General features: G+C 51.1%; 1 protein-coding gene across 2 annotated transcripts in view; it reads right to left on the bottom strand.

The window, feature by feature from the left end:
* Nucleotides 1-22,516, bottom strand: part of EYA2 (EYA transcriptional coactivator and phosphatase 2) — a 268,108-nt gene that overhangs the window by 159,862 nt on the left and 85,730 nt on the right. For both annotated transcript variants that reach the window (XM_039249361.1, XM_039249362.1), the window contains exons 3-4: nt 11,722-11,767; nt 8,010-8,152 (exon numbers count right to left, since the gene is read on the bottom strand). In XM_039249361.1, coding sequence (XP_039105292.1) covers nt 8,010-8,152; nt 11,722-11,767 — 189 coding nt within the window. The remainder of the gene's footprint in view (nt 1-8,009; nt 8,153-11,721; nt 11,768-22,516) is intronic.

Raw genomic sequence — 22,516 nt, 5'->3', positions numbered from 1 at the left:
CTGCATGTTTTTAAGGAAAATCTGAAATTACTTCCTTTGTTTAAAAACCAGGAGATTTCACCGAATACTCTGGACTTATGGCTTCACTTGAGCAACAAGATGGTCTAGCGACACCATGCCTGCATTCCCATGTGGTGATACAGACTGTCCCCATAGGCTCCCCAGGTCACTATAGAAGCTGCACTGTATCTGAAACATAAATGCCGGTTTTAAGGTGCCACCTTTTCCTTACAGTCGTACTTTCTTTTTTTTACATGCTAGGTGTGGTCAATGTCCATCAGGATTTGGGGTGAATGTGTTAAATGAACCATCCTTCCTCTGTAAAGATGTTGCCACTTAATCTTAGGACACACTCTCCACTCTTCTTGTGGGAGGAACCCACTTCTCCAAAGGCTACAGTTACAAATGTGCCCTTTGCTGCAGCCAAAGTCTGACATGCTTCCCCAGGGCACAGGCACTGATTCTCTGAGCAACTGGCTGGAGAAGGGGCTATGTTGAGGGAAGGGGCCCAATCCACCATCAGTAGCCCACATATTGTATTTTTATTGAAAACGTAATATACTCTGCTTATCTTTGTCTACCTAACAGGTGTAAAATAGTATCTCCATACTGTTTGTATTTACATCTCTTTATTTTATTTTTAAATGTATTTATTTTTGAGACAGAGAGAGAGAAAGAGAGAGAGAGAGAGAGAATGCACATAAGCAGGGGGAGGGGCAGAGAGGGAGAGAGAGAATCCCAAGCAGGCTCTGCGCAGAGCCTGATGCAGGCTTGATCTCATAAACTGTGAGATCATGATGTGAGCTGAAATCAAGAGTTGGACCCTTAACTGACTGAGTAACCCAGGCGCCCCTTTTTTATATCTCTTTAAAGGATATTTCTAGTTCTGGCTCCAGTTTTGTAACTGCAGTTCCTTCCTTTTCACCCATTCAGTTTGGTGAAAGAAGACAATGCTTCCAAACCATGCGGCAGCAAAGGAAAGGAGGAGCGGCCCTGCCTTCTACCCCCAGAAGGCCCGCCCCAGCACCGAGGCTGGTCCACTGTTCTCTCTTGAGCAACACACAAGACATCAAAGGATTCCGTAAGATAAGTCTATTCTGTGCTCAGAGTATTGAGTTCTTTCTCCCGGTTCCTGAGATTCTCACCATCAGATGCCAACAGGTTCCCTTCCTGTTTGGGAAGACTTCTCTTCTTTGTTAAGAAATTCAGATACTCTTGTGTAGACTGAAAACCATAACCAGGTTCTCTTGTCAGGAGGCAGAGTCTATTTTCATACTTCTAGATGCTCCACTGACCTTGTGACTTGTTTGGACTGGTAGAAGTGGCTGAGTGATGGGAGATCTAGAGACTGGGTGTCAAGTGGCTTTGAAGCTCCTACCTCTGCCCTCCTCTTTTGTTTTTCTTAAGCCCATTTATTTATTTTGAGAGAGAGAGAGCATAAGTGGAGGAGATGCAGAGAGAAAGAGAGGGAGAGAGAATCCTAAGCAGGTTCTGCGCTGTCAGCATAAGCCCAATGTGGGGCTTCATTTCACAAACCCTGAGATCATGACCGGAGCTGAAATCAAGAGTGGGATGTTTAATCGATTGAGCCACTCAGGCGCCCCACCCTCTGCCCTCTTGGAAACCTGAGGCCAGCATGCTGTGAGCAAGCACAAGATTAAAGGCCAGGTGGACAGAGAGGCTCAGCTATGCCAGCTGACCTGCCGGCCAAATACAGCTGCATGACAGACACCAGGGAGACCAGGGGACAGTCTACCCAGTCAACCCACAGCCGCACCAGAAATAATATATCGGTGTTATTTCAAGCGGTTAAGTTTGGGATATAATAGATAAATGAGGGGAGGCCTGGGTGACTCAGCTGGTTAAGTGTCTGACTCGATTTTGGCTCAGGTCATGATCTCATGGTTGTGAGATCCAGCCCTGTGTCAGGCTCCATCCTGGGTGTCGAGCCTGCTTAAGATTCTCTCTGTCTCTGTCTCTCCCTCTGCCCATCCCCCTCTCAAAAATAATAAATAAGTACACAAATAGTTTAAAAAATAGATAAATGAGTTGTGGTACAGTCAAATAATGGAATATGGAATATTACAAAGCAGTGAAAATGAATGAACTACAGCCACATGTGTAAACAGGGATAAATTTCATATTCATAAAGGTGGGTGGAAAAAGCAAGTGTCAAAGAATAGATACTAAAAGAAACGACGTATAGAAAGTTGTAAAACAGGCAAAAGAATACATAGGCCTATGGGCCAAGTGTGACCTGATGCCCATTTTTTGTAAATAAAGTTTTATCAAAACACAGACACATCCATTCATTTATGGAGTATGGCTTCCTCTGCATTATAATGGAAGAGTTGTGGGGTTGTGATAGACACCGTATGGCCTGCAAAGCTAAAAATATTTATTATTAGGCTCTTCTAAGAAAAAGTTTGCTACCCCGATTCTACATAAAGAAATGCAGAGAAATGATAAACATCACATCCAGGGATGTGGGGATCTCTAGGAAGAAAGGGAGATGACCTTTTATATTTTTTATTTCTCAAGTTGGATTGCAGTTCATGGGTATTTGTAGTATTACTCTTCATGCCTTTACAGATGTCTTAAATGTTGCATAACAAATTGAGGAAAAACATATTCAACACCGCTAACCTCCTTCCCTCTAGTTTGCTCAAATGTGTTATTTCCTTAAAACTATTCAAACAAAAGTAAATAATGCTGTTTGCCAATGAAAAAGTCTCCTAACAAGATCCAACAAGGTTTGTCCAGACAATGAGCAAACACTGCCTGCTCAGACACAGGCGTGTGTGAAGGAAAATGGCTTTTCATCTTACCTGTCATTGTTCAGTGACATGAACATTCCAGGTGTGTGTGGCAGCCTGGCCCTACTGTATTGATTGAGCACTTCCCTTGGGCCAGCCCTGTGGGCTAATCCCTTCACAGAGATCAAGGGTTGGCAAATCATGGTCTGTGGGCCAAATCTGGCCTACTTACTGTTTGTGTAAATAAAGCTTTATTGGAACACAGACACACCCGTTCGTTTCCATACTGTCTGGCTGCTTTCACACTATGGTGGTGGAGGTGAATGGCTGCAATAGAGACTGTAGGGTCCACAAAGCCAGGAATACCATCTGGTCCTTTACAGGAAGTGGGAGCTGACCTCTGACACAGGCAGCCCCATCAATCTTCACAGTAGCTGTGAGGAGATGAGTATCACCCCCACTGCAAGAGGGAGGAAACTGAGGAGGCTCGCTTGGTGCCTCAGGACCAGCATGTGGCCAAGGGGGGGCGGTGAGCCCAGGACATATGCTCGTATCACCTGCCACCTTTTGTCTGGAAACAGGGCGAGTTTTCTCTTCTACACTGAAAAACAACATGGCTTCATTTTCCCTGGCTGTCGGCCACATGGGGTAACTTAGGCGTGATGACACCACAAGCCTTCTAGCACAGGAGGGACAGAGAGTTGGAAACGATGCCCATACCTGTGGGCTGAGGTCTGGCACAAGTAATCCCCCAGGATGTACGGGATACAGGCTCAGGCGCTGGAGCTCCATGGTGAAGAGCCTGGGCTCCAGGGTCAGGCTGAGTGGGTCTAATGTCACCAACCAGCTGGGGGAGCCTGAGCTAGTTCTTCACCCCCAAGGACACAGAACACTGAGGACTGAGGTGCCAGCAGCTCGACAATGGTGACCATTCCCAACGCCTGGTCTGTTGGCCCAACAGGACTCATTGCTCCTACCTCCTGAGTCGCCCCGGCATCTGTCTACTTGGGTCTAGGCACTGCCCTGCCCCGGGGGGCTCCACCATCACCCTGCACACCTCCTCAGCCTCTGACCAGCCTGCCTGCCTCCTTCTTCCTTCCATCCTGTCTAAACTTCCCACGATGGCCAAAGAGATCTAGAAAAGAACCCCAGGTTGTAGTGTATAGTGCTCTGCCTAAAAACCTGCCAACGAGTTCCCATTTCACCTGGAATAAAATCCCAAATCCTTCCCAGGCCTTGGGGGCTCTGTCCACCTCGCCTACCTCACCCCTCACTGCTTTGGCTACTGGGCTCCTTGGACTCCCGAATTCCTCCCCGTGTTGGGGCCTCCCCACGGGCGGTCCCCCTGCCTGCATGTGCTCTCAGTGCTCAGGATGCTGAATCAGCTGCTGGTCTAACCGGCCTCCCGATGTGGAGCCTGGATGACGGCCTCTCTCTCTGTTCTTTCTCATGACCTACTTCTCTTCCTCGTATCACACAGCATAGTCTGAAACACGTAAAGATTTTTAAGTCTTTAAAATTTTTTTCTCCCTTGAGGCCGGAAGTTGCAAACTCAAACATCCTTGGGGGACACAGGCAAATAATTCGAGTGAGTCACATGGGCTGGGTGGGGAGCATGACAAATTTAGGCTAATGGGGACAGGCTCACTGAGAGCCACCTATTCCTGACACAAAATATGTGGGATCAGTGCTGCCCGATAATCTCTCTCTCTTTTGAAAGACATTAGAAATATATATTTTTTTTAATTTTAGAGGAAGAGTGTGAGGGGAGGCAGAAGAGTAGAGGTAGAGAGAATCTTTAAAAATTTTTTTTAGGGGCGCCTGGGTGGCTTAGTCGGTTAAGCGTCCGACTTTCGCTTAGGTCATGATCTCGCGGTTCGTGGGTTCGAGCCCCGCGTCGGGCTCTGTGCTGACTGCCAGCTCAGAGCCTGGAGCCTGTTTCAGTCTGTGACTCCCTCTCTCTCTGACCCTCCCCTGCTCACGCTGTCTCTCTCTCTCTCCTAGAAATAAATAAAACATTAAAAAAAATTTTTTTTAAGTTTATTTTTGAAAGAGGGAGAGACAGACAGACAGACAGAAAGCACAAACTGGGCAGGGGCAAGGAGAGAGGGAGACATAGAATCCAAAGCAGGCTTCAGGCTCTGAGCTGCCAGCACAGAGCCCGATGGGGGGGCTTGAACTCATGAACCGCAAGATCATGATCTGAGCTGAAGTCAGATACTTAAGTGACTGAGCCACGCAGGTGCCCTGAGAGAGAGAATCTTAAGCAGGCTCCATGCTGAAGACTGAGCCACCCAGGCACCCCAGAAATATAAATTTTTACATTAGCATTTCACATTTTAAATTTTATTTTTATTTTTTTAAGGTTTATTTAGTTTTGAGAGAGAGAGAGCACATGTGTGTGCATGTGCATGGCGGAGGGGCAGGCAAGGAGAGAGGGAGAGAGAATTGTAAGCAGGCTCCACCTGGCATGGAGCCAGATGTGGGGCTCAATGTCACAGCCATGAGATCATGACCTGAGCTGAAATCAAGAGTCGGACACTTAACCAGCTGAGCCCCCCCAGAGGCTCCTAAAGTTAGCAATGAATTTTTTAAACGTTAAGCATATTTTGTAGATAAAAGAGACACCCCATTACCCACTGGCCTTCACTTTTTCAGCCTCTGTTCCAGACTCTAAGCTCCACAGAGGGCCCATTCTGCTTTGCTGGCCTCTGTGTGCCTGGCACATGACCCAATGCTGAATGAACGAACGAATGAATGAATGATCACAAGAACAGAGCAAATGTAGACACAGAGAAAAGGAAGGAAAAAAAAGAAAAGATTCTGTCTCTGCTCTCAAGCCGCACCATCTAGTTGGGAAGATGAGCTGATACATTCATTTAACAGATGAGGAAACTGAGGCCTGGGAAATTCAGAGGCAGCTGGGCCCAGAAGCCAGGTCTCCTGACTACCATCCTATGTTCTTTCCACTGGACGTCTGTGGTTTCTACCTGTCCCCCCCTCCTCCCGGGACTGCCCCTTCCCCACATTCAGTTTGGTTTTCTTGGATGAACTTGACCTGACTCCTGTTTCCACAGGTGGACATGGGGCCAAAGGGGGCCATCCAGAGCATTCTATCTTCTCTGCTCCAGCGTCTGGGCTAGTGACGGCCACGGGAAGCCAGTCAGAGGAGTCCCTGGGTGGTGCGGGAAGCCCTGGGCGAGAGAAGCTCTCTTCTGGGCCCAGTTACAGCTTGGACGTGCTAGAGCTGTTTTTGACAGCACAGTGGGAGAGCCCGAGAATGAAGCTTAACCTTCCCAAGGGAAGCAGGCAGACGTGTCCCTCACATCATCACTTGAGTACCCGGATTTAGCCCCGCTTGAAGCTAACAGCCTAAGATTGTTCAGCTATGTTTGCAACAAACACCCTTATTTCCATAAGCTATTTAGCACTGGGTTTTTGTCATTTGCTACCAAAAGGGGTTTCGGTTGACACATCAGTTAAGAGGGGAAGGGCTGGCGTAAAAACACCACGGGCAGTGTGAGGGTTAATTTTATGTGTCACCCTCGCTGGGCCACAAGTTGCCCAGATCCTTGGTCAAACACCATCCTGGGTGTGTCCGTGTGAGAGGGCCTCTGAATGAGGCTAGCATGTGAATCTGTAGACTGCATAGAGCAGAGTGCCCTCCCTAATGTGGGTGGGCCTCACCCAATCAACTGAAGACCCAAACAGAACCACAAGGCTAAGGACGAGGTGACTCCCGTCGTCCGCGTGTTTCATCTGGGACATCAGTCTTTTCCCGCCTTCAGACTGGAGGTGAAAAGTCAGCCCTTCTTGAGTCTTGGGCCTGCCTGCTTTGAGACCAGAATTTACATCATCACCCCCTCTCTTTCTCAGGCCTTTAGACTCACGCTGGAATGACACCAGGGGCTTTCTTTCTTTCTTTTTTTTAATGTTTTATTTATTTCTAGAAGAGAGAGAGAGAGACAGCATGAGCAGGGGAGGGTCAGAGAGAGAGGGAGTGACAGACTCTGAAACAAGCTCCAGGCTCCGAGCTGGCAGTCAGCCCAGAGCCCGACGCGGGGCTTGAACCCACAAACCACGAGATCATGACCTGAGCAAAAGTCGGACGCTTGACCGACTAAGCCACCCAGGCGCCCCGACACCAGGGGCTTTCTTGAGTCTCCAGCTTGCCAACCGCAGATCTTGTAACCTCCTGCCCTCCATAACTGGGTGAGCCAGTTCCTATGACCTCTCTCTCTCTCAATATAGATACCTATAAAGATATATAGACAGAGATAGAGACAGATAGAGATGGAGACATAGATATCTCCATCCCATTGGTCTCTGGAGAGCCCTGACCCATACAGACAGGGGCAGGTGAGCAGTGGATGGGGGGCCAAGTTCATGGACTCTCTGGTTCGAAGCAATACGGTTCTGACAGTCACGGTCTGTAGGTCTGTTGTGTTTTCCTTCGTGGCGTCACTACTTTCCTTCGAGAGAACTATCTCTCCCTCAGATACAATCCATACGCTTCAGCCTCCTTATTTCTCTCACCTTCACCTTCCTGACTAGCTTGAAGCATTGTCACGTGACCCAATTTGAGCCAACGAGGGCCTCCAGGAATTTGCTGGGGGCCGCTGGGAAAGATGGGCTCTCCTTCCACTGGGTGTGCTGAGCTAAAAGGACCCAAACCCGGAGTGATGGGCACCATCTTTGCTGCCACATGGGAAGAACCCGTGTGGGATTAAAGCCAACTCAGAACTCTTAAATACAGGGAACAAAGTGAGGGTTGATGGTGGGTCGGGGAGAGGGGAAAGTGGGTGATGGGCACGGAGGAGGGCACTTGTTGGGATGAGCACTGGGTGTTGTATGGAAGCCAATTTGACAATAAATTATATTTAAAAAAGCCAACTCGGAGGAGCACATCCGAATCTGGAGTGAGCTTTATACCTGACATCACCTGGGCACCTGGGTCCGGCCATACCTGATGTTAGTTGTACCTCTAGATTTCTCAGTATGTGAATCACTGAAGTTCCATTTTTCCTAACCTAGCTTGGATTAAGTTTCTTACTCTTGCAATCAAAAGAGGCCTCGATAGAGACTCTTGCACCAGAACCATATTGAAATGTGTCTGTCCTTTCCCTCTATTCGCATTCCAAAATTACGCTGGCTGCATTCATCATTTTGCATTTAACGGAAGCAACAGGACAGAAGAAAGACCACACAGCTGGGGACCCCAGGGGGAAAGCGAGGGCTTGGTCTGGTACTCACTGTAAGAAGGGATTCCATAGGCTTGCGCCGGAGGAGGGTAAGCGGTGTAAGGGGCAGCTTGCTGGATCCCTGCGCTGTACTGCGTCTGGCCGTAGGCTGCCATGGCCGTGGGAGGCTGGCTGGGCAGGACACGTGGACAAGATCTGCATGGAAGAAGAGAAGATTAAATCTCCGGACCCAGCCCAGCAGCCCTTCCCCTGTACTTTGGTATCAACGTGACCGTTTTTATTATGGGTATTTACTCTTTCCAGGGCAGAGACAAGTTACATGTTCCTCAAACTCCATTTCCTTTTCCTCTTCCTGAGCACCAGGAAGGTTTTATTTCTCATCTGCCTGCAGTCAGATCCGACAATGTGACTGCATTCTGCCCCATAGAATGGATGAGCCACGCCCAGGTCTGGCCAATAAAACCGTCCCCTGGGACCCTCCTGGCTTCTCTCCTCTTTTGGCAGCAGGCTTCAGGACTGAGATGGAGACGCTACAGCATGGATGTCTCCTGGATCCCGAGTCGGCGTGTGGAGGAGAGCTGCTCTGGAGAGTTCTACAGAATCTGCACTGAACTTCGAGTGGGAAGCAGGCCTTTGCTGTGGGAAGTTGCTGGGTCCACACCACTGACAACTGCACCACAGCCTATCCGCCCTATCCTGTCTATCGTAACTTAGACACCACCCCAGTTGACTGCAGCTGTGACAGGGCTGTCAATCAAGATGCCCTGCTCTTAGCCAAGGGGTGGGCTCATGACGGAATCCATCCAATCAGACTCTATCCTGGGAATTTAAATCTTGGGCTGAATAGTTCATTCTAGCAGCTATACCCTGAAGAGCCTGTCTTTTCGTTCCTTGCTCTTGTTTGAATCCCAGAAGCTGTCCTTTCCTTGTTCTTAAAAATTTTTTTTATATTTATTATTGAGACAGACAGAAAACAGAGCCTGAGAGGGAGAAGGGCAGACGGAGAGGGAGACACAGAATCCGAAGCAGGCCCCAGGCTCTGAGCTGTCAGTACAGAGCCCGATGTGGGGCTCAAAACCATGAACCGTGAGATAGTGACCTAAGCCGAAGTGGGATGCTTAACCGACTGAGCCACCCAGGTGCCCCTCTTGGTCTTTCTCAAGGCCTGATTATTCCACTTTCACTACAGGGAGCTGCTCCAGATTTTCCAGAAAAGTCCTTCGCGGCTGACATCAGCTGGAGTCTATATTCTGTTACATGTAACCCAAGAACACGAATGGATTCTGAGCCCCTTGGTGAGTAACAGGTTCCAGGAAGGCCTGGGATTTAAAGGGCCACACACTAGGACGTCTGTAGTATAATGAATGAGTGCTGCCAATCACTGTGTTCTTCCCACAGGCTCGAATTGCGTCACGTGGGCCCGACACGTGCATTATCCCTCATCGGACGCTCACATCAGCTCTCTGCGGTAGGGGTTCTTGTAACTCCCATTTTCGAGAAGAGGAAATCAAAGCTCCGAGACCTGAGGTCACAGCTAGAAAGGGGGGGGATCTAGAATTTAAACTTGGAATCTGACTCCAGAGTCCACACTTACAACCACAAAACTGTGCGGCTTCTCACTCAGAGGAGGAGACTGGCCCAGCGCTGCAAGCAGCAGTAAGTCACATCAAGGGCGGGGGAGGGTCATTCTAACAGGAAGGGGACAAGACAGTGGCCTAGGGCCACGCTCAGTTCATGGATCCTTGAATATAATTTCTTTGGCTAGTGCAGTTACTTATTTTTTTAAAATTTGAATTCATTGCCAATAGTTTCAAACCAGGAGGTTTCTCTCTTTCCACCGCCCCCCCCCCCCCCCCGCCCGCCCCTACAAAGCCTAGGTCTGTACTCCTGTGTGCCTTTACCAACCGATCTGAGTAATGGCCACGTCTTCCACTACCACACTATGTCTACAACAGTCCCCACCTCCTTTAGTGATTAAAACAGCTAAAAATTCTCACGCCTGTATGTGGCAGGCACCTTCCTAACTCCTTTATGTGTACTGGCTCACTGAAGCCTCATAACAACTTCTACGACTCCTGGAGGTAGTTACTATGCTTATCCCCATTTTACAGGTAAGAAAACAGAGGCACAGAGAGACTAACATACTAAGATCACACAGCTGATGCAGATTTTGAATCTGGCTCCAGAGACTGCACCCTTAGCCTCTTCCTGGGCCACTCTCTCCCTCCTGCTCACACACGGGGACCATAGCCGTCTGCACAAAACATCCCGTACTTACCTGCTCTGACAAGAGTGCTTGCCAGGAGATAGTAATGAGATTCTCAACTCTGGATCTGATTCCATTTCTTTTACATCACTTTATTTATTTAAAAAAATCTTTTTTCAAATGTTATTTGAGGGAGAGAGAGAGCAAGCGAGAGTGAGCAAGGGGGGAAGGGCAGAGAGAGAAAACCGAATCAGAAGCAGGCTCCAGGCTCTGAGCTGTGAGCTGTCGGCACAGAGCCCGACGTGGGGCTCGGATTCATGAACTGTGAGATCATGACCTGAACCAAAGTTGGACTCTTAACCGACTGAGCCACCCAGGAGCCCCTGGTTACATCACTTTCGTTAAAGCCTCTTTCTTTCCGGAATCCCTTCTATGTGAGAAGCCTCACGGCAGATGTGGGACGGGTATGAAAGTTTACAGAAGGTCTCCTGCTCCTCGTTCCTTTTGACTCCTACAAGTCAAAGGGTTGGGGAACTTGTCCCGAGGTGTGTGAGGAACTCATCTGACTTGGAGACGCCGGGACGAGTCTCGGAGGGCATCTCATCTGCCAACATTCCCGCTCTCTGTGGCGCCCGAGATGAGTCCCGAGGCTCGGGACTTGGTGCTGAGCACAGAACCTTACCTGAACCTGCTCCCAATTCATACCTGCGCTTGCAACTAGAAGGTGGAAATTCCAGGCGATCAACTCTGGCTTCCCATCAGCACCCCTTTCCCCCACGCAGATTAATCTGGGGCTACAGGGAAAACCTAGACAAGATGAGTGGAACTCCCCAACCCCGAGGCCTTAAAGAAAAGTTTAGATAGATTGGACAGACCTCTGTTGCTACTAACAACCCTCAAAATGTCCGCAGGGAAAGGAAGGCTGAGAAAGAGTGTTTCTTCTAAATGGCTTCTCCAGTGTGGTCAAGGGAGGCGTGTGTCTGCATATGGAGGAGCCGACCTTCTAGGCTCAGAGCACCTTGACGGCCGCGGGCTCTCGGGAAGCTGTGGCCATCAAGGAGCTCGCTCTGCCCCCTGCACACCTCCGGTGCAGCACGGATGCTGCCCGCCCACCTGAGGATGTCTCTGCTTTACTGGCCTCTCTCTTCCACTCACCAGGCAGGGAGAGAAGGGGGGACAGAGCAGGGGAGGGAGAGTGAAAAGGAGGGAGAAGAAGGGAAGGAAAGGGGAGGGAAAAGGAAGGAAAGACGGACAAAAAGAACAAAGAGAAGAAGGGAAGAAATAACAGCCAACACGTAACGCTCTGCTCCAGGCTTCATTCTAAGCCCTTTTAACATATTTAGCTCATTTCAAAGGGTGGGTATTGTGATGGCTCCCCCCCCCCCCGCCTTCCAGATGGGAAGACTGAGGCCTGGGAGGTAGAGTCATGTGCTCCAGGTGGCTCAGCTGGTTAAGTGCTGGGGCCCGGATTCCTCTCTGGGGGCTGAGGCTCCAGAGCCTCGGCCCTGCAAGGAGGAGAAAGGTAGGGAAGCAGAGGGAGGCGGGCAAGAGCGCTCACCTGGAGAAGAGCTGAGACACACTCGGAGGGGCTGCCGTGGTGATGCCTGGAGGGAAAAGAGAAACGGGAAGGGCTTTAGCTGTCAGAGTGACGGTCCGCAGAAGCTGTGAGCTGAGACGCTTGCCTGGGTGGGAAGAAACTTGGAAAGCTGCTGCCAGGGACTTTCTCGACCACAGAAGCTCATGCGAGGCCCAGCATTTCAGCATTCCCTCCTCAAAACCCCTTTCTGGGTGAGTTTCGTCTCCGGATACTCATCGAAGGACGACATGTAAAGAGTCTATAACATCTTGAAACATCAGGGTGGAACCCTCCCCCTTCCCCACTGCACAGATGGGGACACTGAGGCCAAAGGGACAGAAAGGACACGCTCGACCCAGGTCCCGTCCAACTGGGACCTGGACCAGGTCTCCTGACTCCCAGGCTGGGGCCATTTCCACTGCTGGATGGAGAACCATTCCCCTCCGTGCCTCAAAGGCTGCCCCGAGGACCCAAGAACCAGACACCAGTTGGTTTTCATTAGCCCACATCCATTTCCCTCCTTCTGATGACATCATCTTGATGTTCTTCCTCTCCCTGCCCCAGTTTCAGTCCGTGGGGTTCAGGAGGGGCTGGCCCCAGCACTCAGGGGCAGGCGCATCCGACTCCTCTCCAGGGCTCCCGCTGGGGTGTAAGGAGGAAAACAGAGGGGCCCGAGCTCTTGATTGAACTGTATCTCTCGGCACACAGCATCCAGCCTTCAGTGGGAGACAATGATGCAAGAGGTGCCACAAAGCTGAGAGCGATATTTTCGAGAAGCTAATTTTATAAATGGACAGCCCACTGGGGACTGTGTTATGTCATCTTTAACAGCGCAACTCGGTGTCGTCGCCGTGAAGCCCGGCCAACACTAGATGACAGGTCTACTGACTGTACCGACTCCCCGGTGCATAGGGCAGTGCCTACGTGCTGGGTACGTGGCTGGGGTGTCCCCGTGCCTCCCGAGAAATGCTCTCAGGTCTCCAGAACTCTGAGCCTCTCTCAGCCCCAGGCTGGAGGCTCAGAACACCAACCTGCAACTCCAGCTCTTCCATGTAGTATCAGTGAGACTTTGGGCAGCTTGCCCAGAGTCTCTGGACCTCAGTGTTGCCCCCTGTGAAATGGGGGGAAATTGATCTCACAAGGAGGCATGCGGATTAAGACTGAAGACAATGACGATGTGCATCATTTACCCAGTGCTTGTGACGTGCCAAGCTCTAAGTGTGGATTTGTTATTATTAATCCCCATAATCACCCCATGACGAGTGTTCCTTTCATACCGCCGTGTTACAGATGAAGAGCTGGAGGCTTAACTAACTCACCCAAGGCCACAGGGCTCATCGGGGTGGATGTGTGATCTGAACTCAGGTCGTCTGGCTCCGGAGTTTTTCGTCGCAACCAGGGCACTGAGGCCCACAACGGCATCATCACCTCACCAGCTACGGGCACACACCCGGGAGGTCACTATGGGCCGGGCCCTGCGCTAACTGCCCACCTGCATGACCTCTCTTAGACCTCACAGCGGTGTTACGAGGGGGGTGGAGTCACCGTCCCCACGGTACAGATGGAGAAACTGGGGAAGGCTAAGGGCCCGACTCAAGCCGCACCGCCCATGGGCACTGGAGCTGGACTTGGACCCAAGCGCCCCGTGAGCCCCAAGCCTGTTCCCTGAACCCCCTCCCCCACTGAGTCAAATTCTGCTGGGTCAAAACCTCTGGGTCAAGGGTGGGAGTCCCAAAGCCCATTCAGAGAGCACCAGCTGTTTTTGACACAGTCAAACCGAATGGACAGTACCAGCATGGATGGCCCACGGTAAGAAGGGCTGGATGAGACTTTTGTGCCAGTTACAGGTGTGAGAATGTGCTGTGTGAAGTATGTGGGCACACACGTGTATGAGGAAGAGGAGTGTAACAATGTATTTTGTAAAATGTTTAGAGAGACAGAGCATGAGCGGGGAAAGGGGCAGAGAGAGAGAGAGAAGACACACGCAGAAACTGAAGCAGGCTCCAGGCTCTGAGCTGTCAGCACAGAGCCCGACGGGGTGCTTGAACTCACGAACCATGAGATCATGACCTGAGCCGAAGTCGAGCGCTTAACTGACTGAGCTAACCAGGCGCCAAGAACAGCTGTGGTCGAATGGCAAGAAAAGCCCCGGCACACAGTAGGGGCCCACTCAATGCCCTTTCCCTCGGTGGGGTCTGCTGCCCCAAGCAGGAGCTCCAGCACCCTGCCCTCGCCCTCCCCCAGGGCGAGAGGATGAACGTCTCATGCTGAAGCAGACACAGTGCTCGTTATCGGTAAAAGCCCATGATTTGAGTGCATTGAGTAATACCTAAGTTACTGAATTAAACATTTTGAATATGTTTTCTTAAATAACTATGTAAATATTCATAAAAATCACATCTTATGGAAACATTCCTATGGGCTCGGATGAACTTGGCGATCTGTAAATTTGAAGCATCTTTCTGCCCCAGCCTCCGTGCCGTGATTTGCATGTTTGCTTCGCTCCAGCTTCCTCTGCTCTGAATTGTTGAGTTACCTGCCTCCCCCACGTGGGCAGGTCTCCCTCGCCTGCTATGCAAGCCTCCCAGCCTCTCCCCTTCCCCCCCCCCCAACCCGCCCCCCAGCCACTCCAGGGGAGACTGTGTGAAACACAGGCTTTCAGTACACGAGATTCTCCTTCTGCAGACTTTTGAAAAACACAGGCTTTTATCTTTTTGGGCAGGTATCGTGTTTAACTTTTCATCCCAGGAGACTCGGGGGAATGAAAACCTGGAAAATGAGGACGTTAGGTGTGGAATGATCTCCGCTCCTCCCTGCCCTTACCCTTCTGCCTTTTCTCCCGGGAGCGTCGTGTTATGCCTCATTCCGGGTCCTGATGGGATGTGAGGGGGCGGGACTCCTAAGCTCCTCCCCCTCTTCAGGGGGCCTGGTGGGCTTGGGTCAAGGATGGTGAACTGCAGCGCTTTGGACGCAGCGGTGGGGCCTGGCCAGGAGCAGAGAGCTTCTCTCTCCCTCCGGCGCTCTTGCTGTGGTCCAAGGCCGATGTCCTCCGAGGTCACAAGGACCAGGAGGCCTGTGTGTAGCTGTAGCTACATGTCACCTGCATACTAGGAAGTGGGACCGACAGGCTGGTCCTGTGGGCAACGCCAGCCCCCAGGGGGAAGATGGAGTGAACATCACCGCTCAAGTCCTAGGGGACAACTGGGTCCTCGGGGTAGCCCAGGTGGTCTTTCAGTGAACTCCTGGATGCTTGCGTTACCGCTTTCCGAATGCCATTGTATTTGACCGCTTTCTCCGGATGCCGGTCAGGAGACAGACACGCTGCGGGCGGAGGTACGGGAGGCCAGGCCCTGAGCTTTCCATGCGGCCGGGAACCACCGTGCACCAGGCACGATGCTCTGCCCAGCGGCACGCCTGTGGTGCCACAGCTTGCTGGAGCTCGGGGGAGGGGGGGAGGGATGGTGGTCGCGAGTCCCCGCATGTTGGCGGAGTGTTCCAGAGCCTGGTGGAAGGGGCAGCAGGCGCACACGCGAGCTGGCAATCTGGGAGGAGGGCGTACCGCTCACCGTCACCCCAACACAAACACGGGGCCATCGGCACGAGGGGCAGGCGACCCCCGGACTCCACATCCCGTGAGCCCCCAGCATCTCCAGGGCGGTGAAAACACCATATGCAGCTCACTCTCATGTGGGGGGACCTGGAGCCCGTAAGATGGAGATGTGCCTCCATTGACCACAGCTTCGTGTTCTCGACCTTGTTAGTGCCACTGAACTTGCCATGCCGGATGAGGCTGAGGTCAGTGGAGGAATCACTGAGGGACACTTATGTCCACACTGCATGAGGTGAAAGCAAGCTGTAACGACCTGACCCGGCGCAGCCCATCTCCAAGCCTCACCACACATCTCGGAAGACGCGGCTGGTGCAGAAAACGACACAGCTAGCGCTCAGGTGGGGAGTGACAGGCAGCCTCCTCCATTTGCTTCTGAATTTAAAACTCTAGGCCTCCTCTTCCTCTCCAGCCTCCCATGGTTAGAGGGAGAAGGATTAAGTAAACAGACAGCCGAAGCCTCTGGAATGGGCTCACTCACTCACTCATTCATTCATTCAGTCATTCACTTACTCAATGCCCAGCATGCACCAGGCATGAGCTAGGATCGGGGTTCTAACAGTGAGCTGAAGCAGTCAGGAATGTCCTGTTTTGGGGGGAAGGTGAAGGGCAAATAAAGAATTACCCGAATAGGTACTTAATTGCAATTATAACACTTTGTACAGGAAGAAAGTGGATGGTATAGGGCAGGGCGACCGGGAACCTAACCTGCACAGGACTGGCCTGGGGGTCCAGTTAAAACACAGACTCCAGGGGCGCCTGGGTGGCTCAGTCAGTTAAGCGTCTGACTACGGCTCAGGTCATGATCTCGCGGTCTGTGAGTTCGAGCCCTGCATCAGGGACTCTGCTGACAGCTCAGAGCCTGGAGCCTGCTTCGTATTCTGTGTCTCCCTCTCTCTCTGCCCTCCTCCACTTGCGTTGTCTCTCCCTCTAAAAAATAAACACTAAGATAGAAATTGTAATAAAAAAAGAAAAGACAAGAAAAAAAAGAAAGAAAAGAAAAACGCAGACTCCAGGCCTTGACATGTGGCCCCCAGGAAATGACACTTTTGAGCCATGAGAGTTTACGCTACCAGCCAAGCAAGAACTGCAAACTATTAAAAAGTATCACAATTCCGGGTTCCTAACAGTAAATCTCCATTCTAGAAGTCACAAACTCAAATGCATGCGGGGCCCGGGAGATCACATAAATGAGCAAGGCATAAGACGCAATCAAGGCAACGAACGACAGGTCTGTGTGTGAGTGCACACTTCCATATGAGTGTGCGTACGTGTGATTGTGTGAAGGAACTCGGGCAGGGACCATCACACTTTGCTCATTCATTTGAGCATTTGTGCACCTACTGTGAGCCAGATCCACACCCCAAATCTCTGAAATATATCAACTTAATGTTCTCCCTCCACCCAAAGCACATGGGCTTAAGGGGTCAGAGCCAAATACAAGTCTTGCTGCTGCTGCTGCAGGACCTGGGACCTTATGCCTGTCACCGCCTCTCTCTATGCCTCGGTTTTCACATCCACAAGATGGGCGGTATCTCTTACCCACCCGGTGGCTGCCAGAACCGCGAGAGGCAGGTACCTGCCAGGTGGGAGCCGTTCTTAGCTTTCCATTCTCTGGGGCCCTAGCATAAGCCACTTAAATCCGTGAGCCCAATGTGGATGTTCACACTTTTTCTGAAACCTCTCACCAGGAGGATTAAGAAGCTAATGATCCTGTAAGCAGCGGCCACTATTACGTTGCCTGATTGGACTCCAGGGACCACTGCTAAGTGATCCCCATTAGATGAGACAGTTTCTAGTGCAAGATGTCTTGAGGCAGGTATTTGCTACAAAAGGTGCAAGTCTCCAAACTGAATCGGCTCATCTCCCTGCGTGGGTGCTTTAAAGTGTTCCCAGGCCAGGAACAACCACAGCAGGGCAGAGCACTGTATTGGGAGTCCAGAACTGCTCCCCCCAATTCTGACTCTCACTGAGTGGCTATGTGAACGGGTCACTGATCCCTCGTAGGGGTGCTCCTGAGGACTGCACGAGACAAGGCCAGTAAATACCAGGGTGTGAGGGTTTGAGGGGTTATGTAAACACACGCTCTTCTCTTTAAATCCTTGCCAACTTACTTTAATGCACATTGGAATCACAGCGAGACCATCAAAGGCATAGCTTTTCATTTCTGGAGCTGGTGTTAAGTCTTCCTCTTAAAATGAACTTATTGAAAGGGGGTGGTTTTAAAGGAAAATCAGCAAGCAAGCAACAAGACACGTGTTACCTACACAGAGCAGAGAATGGCTGGGGGAACGTGTAAAGTCCAGGAGACACTGCCAGAGGGGAGAGCTCTTTATTCAGGGAAGGCATTCGATAATTAATAGTAGTCGGTGCCCTTTTTCATAAGGAGAGGATTGGCAATTTCCTTCCCACTATGCCAGTGCTCCCCCCCACCTCCGCCCAGAGCGTGAGTTCTGTTCCACGCAGGTAGAGGTCGTTTTGGGTGCTAAGGCCCCCAGGAAGCCAGAAGGAAAGGCTGAAGGGTGAGAGAGGTGAAGCTGATCTGCATCTTGCCAGGTGAGGACACCGGCAAAGGTCTGGGCAGCTCAACCCGGCTGGGATGAGATGAATCAAAAATCTGTCAGCTCTGGGGTAGAACTCGTGAGATGGGAACTTAAAATCAGACCCTGGGATGCCCAGGACGGAAGAGATGCAAGAGGTCTGAGAGAAGACAGCCCAGCTGGTCCCCTGGGTGCGGTCTCACCGCTCAGAGGAAACGAGAATATAGCCTTGGCTTCTGCAAAATCTGCATTTTAAATGAAAAAGTTTTCTCGATTCGCTTTGCTTTCCTCAGTCCGTAACAGTTTTTCCTCTCCTTCCAGAAGACATGATGCCATTCAAATCCAACTTTCCCTTGAACAGTAATGAATGATAGCTAATATTTCTCAAGTGGTTCCTATAAGCCAGGCACTGTGCTAAGGACTGTGTGAGTCTTCTCTCTGTCAGTGTCCATAACAACTCAAAGAGGAAGTTATTATCTGTATTTTACAGATACAGAAATAAGGCAGGGGGAAATTAAGGAGATTTTACTAAGGATTCAAAGCTAACGTCAGCCTAAAGCTACCTGTAATTCCTCAAGACTCTCCTGTATTCATCCAGCCATCCATCTACCCATTCTCCACCCATCCATCCATCCTCCACCCACCCATCCATTCATCCTCCATCCATCCATCTATACATCCATCCACACATCCATCCATCCATCCATCCATCTATACATTCATCCATCCATCCACACATGCATCCTCCACCCATCTATCCATCCTCCATCGATCCATCTATATATCCATCCACCCATCTATCCATCCCCATCCATCCATCCATCCATCCATACATACATACATACATCTATCCAAACATCCATGCACACAATCCATCCTCCACCCATCCATCCATTTTCCATACATCCACACATCCATCTACCTATCCATCTCTTCATCCATCCAACCCTCCACACATCCATCCATCCACACGTCCATCTTCCACACATCCATCCTCCACCCATCCATAGCTACCCTCCATCTACCCATCCATCTACCCATCCATCCACTCACTTACCCATCCATCCTCTACCTACCCACACATCCATCCTCTACCCAACCCCCCATCTTCCATCCACTCATCCATCATCTATCCATCCATCCACCTTCTACCTTTCCACCCATTAATTTATCAACCTATCCATCCATAAATAATTTTTAAGGATCTACCATGAGTCATAGACTGAGCTCTTTGCAAATTAGGAACAATAACTTAAATATGTACATAGGCATAAAACACTGTCTTTGTCCTAGAGGAATTTGCCATCTAAAATGACTGTGCTCAACCCTGGGTGCGCAATCAACTCATCTGGAGAGCTTTAGAAAAATCCCATTGCTTGGGTCACACTACTGACCAATTACATCAGATTCTCTGGGGGTGGGATCTGGACATGAGCCTTAGACATTTTTTTAAACCTCCCAGGATATTCTGTGGGCAACCAGCCCAGTGCAGAAGCCTGGTTCTCAAAGTGTGGTCCCTGGGCCAGCAGCACTGGTATTATCTGGAACTTGTTAGAAACACAAATTCTTGGCCCCAGGCACAACCTTTACAGAACCAGCAATGCCAGCAGTGGGGCCCTGTAATCCGTGTGCAAACAAAACATGCAAAGTGATTTTGATGAACAAGAGAATTTGAGAACCACAGAGCTCACACCTTGCTACTCGGAGTGGCTGGTGGACCAGAAGCATCACCTTGGGGACTGTCAGAAATGCAGACCCTCAGGCTGGATCAGAAGCTGCAGTTTAACAAAGTTCCCAGGTGAGTCCGTGCACCTCAAAGAGCAAGAGACACACAGCTAACTTCTACTGAGTGTTTCCTAAGCATCGCGCACCCAGCAAGGCTTTAACAAAATCTTGCTAAAGCTTTCCTAACCCCTGGGCTCTGTGCTGGTCACTCTCTGTCACATTCCTGTTTATTGCCTCATAGAAATTACCACCATCTGAAGTGCCGCGTTTGTTTAAAAATCCAATACCTGCCTCTCTCACCAGAATGTAAGCTCTGGGAAGGGGCCTGTCTCCTTCACCATTATATTCCCACCACCTACACCAGGCGCTGGCTCACAGCGGGCATTCTGGAACAATTTAATGAACAAATGTGGGCAGCAAACATATCTTCATTATCCAGGTGAGGAGATGGGCTCAGGGAGACTAGGAGTTTGGTGACACTCACCCAGGGAGCGAGTGACAGAGCTGGCTGAGCCCAAACCCTGTGGGATGTGACGTGCAGTGACCATGGGGTGATGCAAAAAGTGTCTTTGGAACAGAGTAGCCTGCAAAGTCCCCAAAGGCAGGCTGTGTGCGGGTGGGTCGGCACCCCAGAGAGAGGTGCCCCCCAACAGCAGGTGCATCAAACAACCTGATGGCCACGTGGTGCGGAAATGAAGGGAGGAACGGGAAACTACCAGTTTTCCCGAGGGGCTTGGGAGGTTTCCCGATGGGGCGGAGGCGACACTGGATAAGGGGGGAGGGTTTGTAAGGCAGAAAGGATGGGGCGCTGCCTTCTGATGCTGCCCTTCCAGCCCTCAGCATCTTCTCTAGAGAAAGAGGGCACGTGTTCAAATAGCAGCCTGCGTGACGACAGCCCGGGAGCACTGTTTGCAGAGCAAAAAATTACAAATAACCTCGTGTTCACGGGCCAGGCGACGGCTTCATGAACTGGGTCATTCTTTAGTGGATTATTCAGTTAAGCAAAAAAAGAGGTAAATCACTTCTTAACGTGCCTTGAGTGAACACAGCAAGTTAGAGCACCTATGTATCATACGATAGCTTTCATGTTCCAGAAGTTTTTCCAGCGACACTGCACTTCCTACGGTGAATGTACCTTTGTAAACATATACACATAAACACACACGCCTGAGTCACATAAACACACGTCTGTACAAATTCGATGGCTTATGGAAAGGTCTCGGCATGGACACAAAACACGGTAACGGTGGTTACTTCTGGGGAAGAGAGGGGAGCCTGAGCCAGGGTACATGTGGTTGTGGGAGTGAGTGGCCCTGTGTCCTCACTCGCTGGGCCAGGATGTCTGAAGCGCCTGCTGTGTGTCTGTGGCGCACATGCCCTCGGCAGGCCAGATCACCAGGGTGGGCAGGGTCTGCCTTCTGAGAACTGACATCCCGGCCGGAGCCTGCTGAACGAGAGGGCACGCACCTCCCGACAGAGGGCGGGATGCTGAGGAAGACGGGGTGCGCGGGTGTCCTGTCTGGCTCTCCCCTCGGATCTGGCCCAGAATCCGGGCCCTTCTGCCTGCCCCAGTCCAAGGCGTCGGCACCTCTCACCGGGTGACTGTAATGCCTTCCAGGCTGGTTCTGGGCTCCCAGCCGGCCCCCACCCCCAGTCGTTCTCACATATGGTCCGGGGGGCGGGGGGAAGGAGGTCCTGTCAATATGCGGATCACAGGCCCCTCCCCCGCTCCAAACCCTCTCACTGCCCCCACCTCACTCAGGGTAAGAGCCTCCGTCCCGTCAGCGGCTCTCAAAGTCTGGCGACGCCTGAGCCTCAAAGTCCGGCGACGCCTGAGCCTGGCCAGCTTCCTGACCTCATCTCGCCCATGGCGCCTTGCTCACTGGGCTCCAGCCGCACTACACACTGCGGCCCCAGAGCCTTTGCACTTGCTATTTCCTCTTCTTCTGCATCGACAGGAACGCCTTCCCTCATCTCCTGAAGGTCTTTACTCAGGTGTCACCTTCCCAGGGACGCCCTCACATCCCTGTGTTCCTTATGCTGCTTCCCCGCTTCTCCCCCCACAGCACGTATCGCTGTCCAACATGCTATGCACTCTGCTTCTTACTGTGCTGACAACAATGCTGGATGGAATAAACACCAGTTGAATGTGGGAACGAACGGTTACATTTGATAGGAGAGACCTCTGTGATGAAGACTGACGGCTGAGAGGATGGTCCTACAGACAGGGGGAGACCAGGCCAAGGGAACAGCATGTGCAAAGGCCCTGAGAGCAGAATCATGCTCCTGAGTTATAGCAGAAGAAACAAGGCCAGGGCTCGGTCCAAGGCCAGGACTCAGTTCGCTGAGCAAAGGGGACAGGGAGGAGGTGACTTTGAGAGGCTGGCAGGGACAGGCTACCCTGGTGGCCAAGGGTAAGGCATTTAGATCTTATTCCATATTTTCTAAGAAACACTAAGTCCTCTCCATGTTTTAACTATTTCATCTTCATAGCAACTCGGGGAGGTCAGTGGAATAATTACTCCCCTTTAACAAATGAGGCAAATCATCTCCAAAGAAGCTGAGTGACAAGCCCAGGGACCACAGATGGTAAGAGGCAGGCCCATGGCTGAAGTGGGAGCCACTGGGAGATTTCTCGGTTCCACATTCGCTCCAGAATCCTCCTGAATGGGGGCTCTGTGGCTCATGCCTCTCTGGTCCTCCTGGGATCTGGGTCCCTGCAGTCACTCAGTAATGCCTCTGTCACAGAAGGAAGGACCCAGGGGGCCAGGCTGGAAGGGCAGCCGCATAATCTGGCACTTGAAGCCACAGCTAGGGTGGAGTGTTCCCTATGGAGCCCAGGAGCTCACCACCCATCTCAAGAAAAGGAAAGGTGTGTGTGTGTGTGTGTGTGTGTGTGTGTGTG

Source organism: Hyaena hyaena, unplaced genomic scaffold, assembly GCF_003009895.1.
Source record: "Hyaena hyaena isolate Hyena2069 unplaced genomic scaffold, ASM300989v1 scaffold_335, whole genome shotgun sequence".
In the NCBI taxonomy this organism is placed as follows: Eukaryota; Metazoa; Chordata; class Mammalia; order Carnivora; family Hyaenidae; genus Hyaena; species Hyaena hyaena.
The sequence above is the reverse complement of the archived record's forward strand: the minus strand, read 5'-3'. Positions and strand labels throughout refer to the sequence as shown.